Source organism: Dryas octopetala, chromosome 2 (genome assembly GCF_963921425.1).
Source record: "Dryas octopetala chromosome 2, drDryOcto1.1, whole genome shotgun sequence".
Classification (NCBI taxonomy): domain Eukaryota; kingdom Viridiplantae; phylum Streptophyta; class Magnoliopsida; order Rosales; family Rosaceae; genus Dryas; species Dryas octopetala.
The window spans coordinates 12,562,284-12,573,914 of NC_141367.1; the positions used below are offsets into that span (position 1 = coordinate 12,562,284).

An 11,631-nucleotide genomic window follows, 5' to 3' on the forward strand; every position below is an offset into this window, starting at 1 on the left:
GGTGAGGGAGGGAGGCAGACAGAGGGGAGAGAGAGAAGATGGCAGAGAGAGGGAAGAGAGAGAGGAGATCGGGCCAGGGGAGGGGGGGTCGCACCGGCCATGGGGAGGGGTAGGTCGCGCCGGCCATGGGAAGGGGGTGGGGTGGGTTGCGCCGGCGGCGGGGAGAGGTGGCCGGCCGAAATTGGAGGGGTGGGTTTTTTTTTTATGCAGGGGCAAAATGGGCAAAAAGGGATGAAATTTAAATGGGGTGGTCAATTTAGCAGGTTTGGGTGGTCTGAACAGCCCCCCCTATAAATATAGTGCTACTACAAGAAAAACTTTGACAGACATCAGCTAAATCAACTTTCTATGTATAAAAAAAAAAAAAAACAAAAACAAATCGATGGCTTGTTTGGTAATATGTATTGTCCACAGTATAGACATCGGATAAAAGTTGATGTCTATCATGAATATGAACATCAGAAGTTACAAGTTATCAATGTTAAAGTTGGGCCTAGTCCTTGGATTGCCCCAGCCACTGCAAGTTGAATCATGTTGGCTAGCATTTGAAAGCCCAACTTCCCCTTGCATGCTCACCTTCTTGGTACCGCCCTGCCTGATGAGTCTGTGGTGGGCCTGGCCCGCGCTTACTCCGTCCCACATTTTCACTATATTTACAAGATGGACAGCCCAAGTTCCAAGCCCCGTCCAAACCCATTCAATAATGCCCCTTGCTGACATGTCCGTCTCATCTCCAGATCATCCTCCATCTATCCACGTGGCTGCTACAAATTTTCAGGCTCAAACAAAAGGATAGAACAAGACCAAAATGAACACATTTAAAATGAAATATCAAGAGATAAGAAGGCTAAATGCACACGCATATAGCTAAGAAACAATATAATATACACACAAATCTCTTATAATATATATATATATATAGAGGTGCTCTAAACTTAACCAGTTAGTAAGTTAATAAGAAGTTAACCATGCTTTTAGGCCCACCACATCACTAATCTTATAATCCGAACCATCAATTATTTAGGCCTTACTTCAAAGATCATCATTACAAAAAATCAACTAAATTGAAAATCATGTAGTCATCTAATTGAGATCAAATAAATAAACGATCAATATTTTCGATAAAAGCATAGAAATAGTTGTTATTATAATCAAATGGCTAAATAATTTCCGATTTTGGAGATTTTTTTACAGGAATGATCTTTGAAGTAGGGCCTAAAAAATAAACGGTTCGGATTTTGAGATTACATTATGCAGTAGGCCCAACATGGTAGTTAGTTTTATATTAACTTACTAAGTAGTTAGTTTTAGAACATTCTTGTATATATATATATAGATAGAGCTTCAAACATTCTTGTATATATATAGAGCTTCAAGTGTGGATTTCCACATTCAGTGTTAAATGTGGGATGAGGCGGATGAGCCCACTCTATGTAGTTTTTCAACAATCCGAATGTCCATTTTTTAGGCATTTATTCATAGATCATCCTTGCAAAAAATTAGCCAAATCGAAAATCATTTGTCTATCTAACTTTGATCAAACAAATAGACAATTTTATTAAAAATATTTAGTTCGTCTATTTGTTTGATCAAAGTTAGATAGACAAATGATTTCCGATTTGACTAATTTTTTACAAGAATGATCTATGAATATAGGACTAAAAAATAGACAGTTCGGATTGTTAAAAAATTACATGGAGTGAACCCATCTTATATTTAACACAAAATGTGGAATTCCACACTTAAAAGTGCCTGATATATACACACAAATCAATCCAAGCTAGTATTATTTTATGCCAACTCAAACCCCAATTAAAAAGAAGTACCAAGTACATTAGGAAAATAAAATCAAGTAGATCAACAAATATATGGCTTACATAACAATCCTTGAGTTTTCACTTCATACACATCATCCAAAATATTCTAAAATGGCATTGCTCCACCAAGCACTAACACACTGCATATATGTGATCACCTGACAATGCCTGATACCTGTAATACACTCTACAGATGGCTTGCAAAAAAATAATTTCTCTTTAAAAAAAATAAACCATATATGTAACTATTGTAAGATATGAAATTTTGAAATGAAAATTTTAAAAAATAGAGTGAAAATATGATGTGACGCTAGTGTCTACTATGCTCTTTCTTTGTAATTTTATAAGTGCTTTATTGGTCTCGATCTAGTTTGTATTTGTTGAAAAGTCAATACATAGGAGCTTAAACGGCAAAAGAGAAAGAAGCAGCCTTTAGAGTTCAGACCATCAAGTTGAATCATGTTCCATGCCCCGTCCAAACCCATTCAAGCATGCCCCTTGCTGACATGGCGGTCTCCTCTCCAGATCATCCTCCATCTATACACGTGGCTGTTACGAATTTTTCTGGCTCAGACAAAAGGATAGAACAAGACCAAAATGAACAAATTTAAAATGAAATATCAAGAGATAACAAGGCTAAATCAAATGCACACGCATATAGCTAAGAAAAGTATATAATATACACACAAATCAATCCAAGTATATATTATTCTATGCCAACACAACCACAAAAAGAACTACCAAACACATTAGAAAAATTAAATACAATTAGTAGATAAACAAATATATATATGGCTTACATAAGAATCCTCGCGTTTTCACTTCACACACATAATCCTACATATTCTAGCTAGAAAGGCATATATTGCTCCACCATTCACTAGCACACTGCATATATGTTGATTACCTGCTAATGCCCAATAGTAATAGTTAATTAGGTTCTTCTTTTGAAACCATACTTTTTTCGTTCATAGAGTAGATCAGCTTTGGCACTTCCCAAATTCAAAATTTTTGGACACCCATCTCTGTCTTTCTCCAGCTGAGTACACTCTTTGCAGTAATAGGCATCAGAAATTCCAACCCCTCCACACACAACACACCGTCCCTGCAAGGATCCATAGTTGCACTCATCACATACCCGAATAAGCGTGCAAGGACGAACCATGGAATCACAGATCACACACTTCCCATCACACTTTGTACACAACCTTCCAATGGCTATTCCTGGTTGTTTCCGGCACATAATTAGGTCAGGATTATGCTTCGCCATCTTTCTTCCTTCGTGCAACTACACCTATTATATAGTATGTATGTAATATGTTAGTCCATCAAGAGAAATATATTATATATATTGGACAAATGAAGAGCCTGAGAACTGAGGAGCCGTTAGTAATATATATATATATATAGTTGTTGGCTTTTAGGGATTAATTACTTGGTCACCAAGGAATTCAGGGATGGAGCCACATAGTGGGCTGGACGTGCTCCAGCCCACCCTCATAATTTTTTTTTTTTTTAAGCTATGTATGTATACAGCCCACAGCCCACCCCAACTAAAAAAAGACAAAACACTACTTACACATATCCAGCCCCTGCCAACCTTAATTGTTTGTTTTAATAAGCGAAGCCCACTGCTCACAAGTCAGTAAGTCACAACCCACCTAAATTAAAAAGGAGAAAACAATTAAACAAACAAACATCACCACAGCTCCCCAATATATTGTCGATCATCACAGAGACAGAAAAGTGCAAACAGCCAAATATTTTCTTCTCTTGTCTCTATCGCCGACAAGCAGTGGCTGTGGCCCCAATCTCTCTAGTGCTCTGCATCTGCTCTCACGTGCCTCTCTTTGCAAGTGCAACAATCAACATCTTCTCTTGCCTCTTGGTATTTATAATTTCTAACTCTATTATATTTCTTTTGTTTTTAAATTTAATTTAGATCTAAATATTTGGGCATTGGAGCTGAATTTAGATTTTTTATTCTATTATTAGGGATTTAATTTAAGGTGTGAATTTAGTCATTTAGGGATTAAGTTATGCATATATTGAGACTCAATTGAATTTACAAAGTATTATGGAATGTGTATTTTAGTATTTATCAATTTAGGGATTTGATTTAGGGATTTTCATTTTAGCATATCCTTACATATCATGTTTATAATATATGGTGAATAGGTTTTAGTTTGTCATGTCGGAGTCGAATCATCAACAAATTCCGAAGAAAAGAAAAAGTATTCTTTCATATTTTAAGAAAACAAACGATCCTTCTTCATCTACACCAATTTGTGATGAGCAACATCATTCTGAGTTTCAAAGTGAAAGAGTTGAGACTGAAAGAGTTGAGGTTGATCCAAATATTGAGATTACTACTAGTACTCTTGAACGTGATCCGGGATTACGTCAAGCAATATGGAAGTATCCTGTTAATGAACATGATAATGTTCGAAGAGCTTATATTCACTTAGGACCATGTCAACCGAAATTAAAAGATTACCCTTCCTCTTTTGACGGACGACAAATGCGCCGATTTCAAGCTTCTTGGTATTCTCAATGGCCTTGGCTTGAGTATTCAATTAGTAGTGACAAGGCATTTTGTTTTCCTTGCTTCCTTTTTGATACTAACCCGCCTTCTCATCCTACATTTACTATGGATGGGTATCCACATTGGAAAAGGGTTAATGATGGGAAAAAATGTGGTGTTCGAAAGCATATAGGGGCTGTAAACTCAACTCATCATCAAAATATGCAGAATTGGGATCTCTTGAAAAACCCCTCTACACATATTGATGTACAGATGAATACACAATCATCAAAACAAGTGGAGCAAAACCGATTGCGTCTTAGGACAACAATAGAGGGTGTTAGGCTTCTAGCAAATCAAGGATTGGCTTTTAGAGGTGATGATGAATCTAGTAGCTCATCCAATCGAGGCAACTTCATTGAACTTGTTAAAATGTTTGCGAAATTGAATACTAACATTGCAGATGTTGTCTTAGAGAATGCTCCTCATAATGGAAAGTATATTGCACCCGAAATTCAAAAGGAAATCCTACATATTATGGCTAACAAAGTGAGGAAGAAGATTCGTGAGGAAATTGGGGATAAACCATATTGTATTCTTGTTGATGAATCAGTTGATGTATCTAGTAAGGAACAAATGGCTATTATTTTGAGGTTTGTTGATTGTAATGGCCTTATTCAAGAACGATTTTTTGCCATTGGGAGTGTTCCCAACACTACATCCATAACTCTTAAGAATCATATATGCAAGGTTCTTACTAGCTACAATCTTCAAGTGGAAAATATGCGTGGCCAAGGATATGATGGTGCTAGCAATATGCGTGGTGCATGGAACGGGTTACAAGCATTATTCCTTCAAGATTGCCCATATGCATATTATGTGCATTGTTTTGCTCATCGCCTTCAACTAGCTTTAAATGCTGCAGCTAGAGGTGTGTCTGATACTTGGGATTTTTATTCTATGTTAACTTCCATTGTGAATTTTGTTGATTCTTCTGCCAAGCGTCATTGTGAATTACAAGCTATTCGGCAAGAGGAAATTCAAGATTTGTTAGATGTTGGAAAACTTGAGACAGGTACAGGGAAAAATCAAATGTGTGTTTTGTCACGAGCAGGAGCTACTCGCTGGGGGTCTCATCACTACAAGAAAAATGTCGATAGATATCAGTCGTGGACTGATATCTATTTGGGTAGCCGTCTGATATAGGGCGTCGTGATATCTAATGTATGGTATTTTAGATATCAGTTTTAAACTGATATGTAAACATTGTTTATTATATCATTTTTCTTTTTCAACCTGATATCCTAAATAAAAAATAGATATCCAATTTGATATTATTTATGATATCTATAAAATCCAAGTACCAACAGAATTGGTCAATAGATATCGTATTGGATACTAATACTGACATATAACTCGATATCAATATCAGGTTTGAGGTAGAATATGATATAAAATTATAGTATCAATATCAGGTCTATAGTAGAATCTGATATATATAATCTTGATATCAATATCAGGTATGGAATAGGTTCTGATATCTAAATATTGTTTTTATATCAGATCTGAGAAAGAACCTGATATCAAAGCGTTATAAAATATCAATTATTAGTCTAAAACTGATATCGTTTAGTATGTCGATTTCACAAAAGAAAATTGGAATACAACTTGCTATATCAGTTTTTTTTCACCTAAAAAATGATATGAATACATAAATTTGAGCCTGTACATAAATTTGTGCAGCCATAAAATCTTCCATGCATTCTCATTCCATATATTTCAATAATCACCAATAACAATATTCAAAGCTGCCTACATGTACATAATCACCAATAACAATACAAATATCCAACAAGATAACCATATATATATTTTTTGTTTTGTAGAGGTCTAAACATACCATGCCACCAGCCTAATAACTAAGGCAATATTGCCTAAACCCTGCTTGTTAATTAAGACCTTTACAAAACCAAAACAATGTACCAAACGCTGCCCACATGTACAAAATAACATGACAGCACCTAGCCTAATTAATCTGCAAATCAGCACTATGTCTAGCTAGCTAGCTAGTTCTATCTTCAATTCTGCCATCCTTTACAAAATAGTCATGGCAGCATGTATGATCTAATTCAAAGCACCAAATCTTCAATCTTCTTCCATGCTTTACAAAAAATGAGCATGCACGACAGCTTTCTTCTATCCACAAAAAAGGCAAAATGCACACCACCTACCAATTAACTTGTCGGTCTAAAGATAATTGTTCAGAAAATCTCCCCATTCCACACGCAACTCATCTATTTGATCTTGTGTGTATCCGCTTCGCTTGGTCTTCATATTGGACCACTGAAAACATCAAAGGAACATATATTCTTTAATTTAATCACAAATTCATTGATCTCATAAGTTCTATATACTGAATACATGCATGCCTTATTAATCTCAATTTTCAACTAAACATGCATATGCATAAAGAATAAAAGCAAGTCAGAGTAGTTGAATGGACAATAGCAGCACTAGAAAATGAGTTGATAGTGATGAATCTATACCCAATGTTGTACATACAAAATAAAAAAGTTGATAGTGATGAATATATATATATATATAAAGGTTTTGACCAAGGTAAAAATGTTGATTGGAAGCATAAGAAATGGAAATAAACTAAGCTTCACCTAATCAGTTAATTCAATTGATTAATATATAACATATTATCTAAAGTACATGACACTCTAATCAAACATGTGTATTCTGGAGGAACAAATGAGGAAAACAAATTCATGGGATAAGTGGCTAAAAAAATTAAAATAAGCATAAAATTCATCATAAAGTTAAAACAAAAAATTTAAATCACCTAATGAGGTATGTGGAACAAATCGAAGGTTCTTAGGCTTTAGTGAAATATAAAAGATATGCAGGTCATGTACTACAGGCTAGCTGTCGTGTCATACCTGAGAGATGCAGCCACCAAGTCCCATGCCCTCAAAGAATTGATGGAATATATATATAGCACTACTACAAAATAACTCATCTACAAAATAGATATATAAAACAATAAATTGAAATTGTACATTCCCTATAATACAATAATTGTATTTATAATTTCATTGTGAAAATACACTTAAGCATTAGGAATTATCAAGCTACTAACTATACAACAAAAATTATACTAGAATTGCAACAAATTCTAAAACCAAAGAGTTATACTTATTAATTAGAATAAAACCAAGTTGTATATCAAGTGCCAAGTAGGCCTTAAATAATAAGAAACTTGACAATTGACACTTAGAAACTTTACTTTTCCTTAGCATCTCCAAACAAAGCCCTTTGAGAGTCAAAAACTCCTTATCACATCTATCTGCATAGACATAAACAAATACTAAGTTAAATGCTAAGTTAAATATTAAGTATCACATTTATCACATTAGCTCAAAACAGTTTAAGGCTGACTGGTTATCACATTTATCTGCATAGATTAAACAAATACTAAGTTAAAAACAATCTTTAGTGTATCAAGCATCTAGAATAGCATCAATGTATGAACTTCAAGTTACAAGAAGTCACATTGTCAAAATTACAGAAAAATCTTTTGAGATTTAGTCACATATAGCAATTTACAACACCAAAGATTCCACCACAAAGGGCTTAATGTCTCACTAAGTCATTTCCAAAACTCATTAGATGTATAAGAACCCAAAAAAGATAAAAATAAAAATTAAGGGACTCTTACTGTAAGGTAATAAGTCTCAGTTGGCAAGGTATAAACTCTTTTTGGATGCACCCTCTGCTGCTTTTTGGGGTCTATTTCCTTCCCAAAATTCTTACCAGAATATAAAGGAAAAAGAAAATAGTGTTATCTAAAACATGCAATTGGAGCCACTGATAATGAGTACAATGAAAAAGAAAATAGAGTTCAAATGTGGAAAAAGTTGAAAGAATGGACAAGGTTTCAACATGGGTCATATTCAAATCCAAGGTTCTCAACTGCTCTTTATTTGGGAACTGAGCATTTTGCCTTTATATCTCATTTTCATATCATATTAATTATAGCATTAGTACTACAAAGCCATTAGTGCTTCAAGATTACATCACATGCCATAATCCAGTATTAGCTAGCTAGAACCACAAATAAAGTAGAGGAATATCCAATGTACAAGCACTCACCAAATCTGAATTTAAAAAAAAAAAAATTTATATCCGCAGCCACAAAAGAGAGGTGCATGATATTATTGTCACTTGTTTATTATGTTAATCCACAAGTATTAAATTGTGGATGGGGAATGATTGTAACAATAGGCAAAAGATCATTAGTACTTAAAAGTCTGTCAATTCTATTCAATATAAAATAAGATTTTATTTTATTTTTGCAATTTATTTTTTGCTGCTACAATAAAATAAGATTTGATTCTAGGGAGAAGTGTCTTTCTAACTATACAAGAAGGTGGAGGTGCCAATTTTCTAAGTCATTGCTTCAGAGTCAAAGTTATGAAGGAATCTTTTTTATGCAGATGAGGAAAATAGGAAATTCAAACAATTTGGACCCCACTAAAAAAGTTTTATCATTCATACCATTTAACAAAACCATAGGTTTTTGAAAGTTGAAGTCAATGATAACACACATGATTCCCCTGCTACTTAATAGATTGGGCATTAAAATGGTCATCAATTTTATCAGTGCTTTTGTTATCATAAAGAATCTATCCTGAGTAGGTGGAATGAGTATCAGAAATTGTAAAAGTATCAGGTGGAATGAGTATCAATTTTTCCAAAAAGCAGCAGATGAAACATTATGCGAATCAGAAAGAAACTTTTACTGTAAGTTAATAAGTCTCAGTTGGAAACTCTTACTCTTACATTATACGAATTAGAAGGAAAAGGTAAAAGATATGAAATAAGGTTGTCCATAACATTTTGGCCTGACCTAAAAGCATCCGACTTTACCCAAGTTCTCAGTTTCTTCATCTGAAGATGAAGAAATGGTCCAACCCACTTCTAATATCTCTCTCTCTCTCTCTCTCTCTCTCTCTCTCTCTCTCTCTCTCTCTCTCTCACTCTCCACTATCAAAGGCGTGACCTTGAGCTTGTCAATTTGAGAATAAGTGCTGGGCGACATGATTCAATGAAAGGAAAGAGAACAACTTGAATGCAACAAACAACCAGGATGATGGGAAGAGACTCACCGCAAGAAAACGAGAATCGGAGGGAAGAATATTAGCCAATTTCCTCAGATTGGTTGAAACCCCCTTGTGAGCAAACTAATTTACCCAAAAATTCAGAAAACATAAACCAGCACAAATACAACTAAATCACAAACCAAATGCTCAATCAAACTAAATCAAAAAATCCAGAAACCAACTAAATGAATTGGGGAAAAAATTAAAAACATGATAAACACTTACCATAACCTGTCGAGAGGATCTTCAAGCGGCAGCGGCGACGGCAAGAGAGAGGCTGGGGTGCAACTGGTCAGGTGAGAAGTGTGTCTGCGAAGGGAGAGGCTGAGAGTCAGAGGGTGAGAGAGAGACAGAGAAGTGAGAGTGACAGAGACAGACGAACTCACTAGGAAGTCTGGGAGTGGCGACAACGACGGCGACGGCAGGTGTGTGAGGCTGAGCTGAGAGAGTTTTTGCGACTGCGACTTGCGACTTGCGACTTTGCGAGAGACAGACAGACAGAGAAGTGAGAACTGACCTAGGTTTTAATTTTTTAGTATATATAGAATTTGTATTTAAGTGTTTGGAGCTAGGTTAAGTCGAAAAAAAATCATTACATATCAGGTATGTTTGGGTGTTAGGACAAGAAAATTATAAATGGTATGTTAAGATATCAGTTGATAGTTTAGATTGATGTCTTTATAAATTCTTAGAAAAAAGGAAATATTATATATCAGTTGAAAAAAACCATGTGATATCTAATAGAGTTTAGAAATCAGCTAAAAAATTAACTGATATTATAATTTTTACAATATCAGTCAATTTCAAATCTGATATAAAATTGGTGATATCTATTGACAATTTTGTTGTAGTGCATTTTCGTTCTAGTAGAAGCTTGATTGAGTTATTTGCTTCAACTAGTACAATGCTTCAAAGAATGCTTTTAAGTGGAATCAACGAAGATATGCGTGGGGAAGCCAATAGTCTTCTTAATTGGATGACATCTTTTGGTTTTGTGTTTAACTTGCTTTTGTTGAATAAGGTTATGGAAATCACTAACTTTCTTTCTCAAGCATTGCAGAACAAATCTCAAGACATTGTACATGCTTTGAATTTTGTTTCAACAACAAAATTATTTCTCCAAGAGTTGAGAGAAAATGGATGGGATACTTTTCTGAAAACAGTGGAATCATTTTGTGAATTACATGAAATCATTATGCCTGATTTGGGTGCTCGTTATAGGGTGGGTACAGGTCGTTCTTGTCAACAAAGGAATTCTATAACAGTTGAACATCATTATCATGTAAATGTATTTTATGCTGTTATAGATTTTCAGTTGGTGGAGTTAGATACTAGATTTAACCCCCAAGCAGTGGAACTTCTTACTCTTAGCTCATCATTGGATCCTCGTGATAGTTTCAGATCATTTAAAACTGAACATATATGTGATCTTGCTATGAAGTTCTACCCTCAAGATTTCACTCATGCTGAGTTAGTTAGTTTAAGAATGGAATGCCCTTTTTATGAGGTAGACATGCGTTCTGATCCCAAGTTTCGTAATACATCTTCTATTTCTGATTTATGTCATCAGTTAGTTGAAACAAGGAAGTCAGATTTTTTTCCCATGATATATAGATTGATTTGTCTAGTGTTGACTCTTCCTGTTTCTACTGCAACAACGGAGCGAGCATTTTCATCTTTGAAGATTATTAAAACTCGACTTCGAAACAAGATAGAAGATGAGTTTCTTGATGATTGTATGATTCTCCACATTGAAAGAGAGCTTTCTGATACTATAAGTACAGATTCAGTAATTAAGGATTTTTATGTTTTGAAGAAGCGCAGGGTTCAATTTGCATAGTCTTATCTTGTATTTGCATTGCATGTTTCATTGTTTTGTTGTTATTTTCTAGTCTATGTTTTTGTATAGATATGCATTTTGAGGGGTAAGGCTCACTATGTCCCCCCCTAACTAGGTGTATCTTTTTTATTTATTAATGAAATTTCATCGTACCGTCGATGTTTTTTTTAATTTAGCCCCTCCGAGTTCTAAATCCTGGCTCCGTCCCTGCCAAGGATCAACACTTTCAAACATGGAAGATATGTTAATTAGCTGAATAATAATAAACAATTGATTTTCTTG

General features: G+C 34.7%; 1 protein-coding gene, 1 long non-coding RNA gene and 1 pseudogene across 2 annotated transcripts; 1 reads left to right on the forward strand and 2 right to left on the reverse strand.

Moving 5' to 3' along the window:
- Positions 1-2,751: 2,751 nt before the first annotated feature.
- On the reverse strand, positions 2,752-3,087 carry LOC147293175 (PHD finger-like domain-containing protein 5A pseudogene; annotated as a pseudogene).
- Positions 3,088-4,008: 921 nt separating this feature from the next.
- On the forward strand, positions 4,009-11,349 carry LOC147293176 (uncharacterized). Its single transcript, XM_086231021.1, has 2 exons — positions 4,009-5,479; positions 10,367-11,349. The coding sequence occupies exons 1-2, from the start codon at positions 4,009-4,011 to the stop codon at positions 11,347-11,349; spliced, it is 2,454 nt and encodes an 817-aa protein (XP_086087147.1).
- Positions 8,081-9,969, reverse strand: LOC147293177 (uncharacterized). Its single transcript, XR_015120690.1, has 4 exons — positions 9,896-9,969; positions 9,735-9,818; positions 9,516-9,590; positions 8,081-8,155 (listed from the first exon to the last, which is right to left on the reverse strand). It is a non-coding gene; the product is annotated as an uncharacterized LOC147293177 (long non-coding RNA).
- Positions 11,350-11,631: the final 282 nt, after the last annotated feature.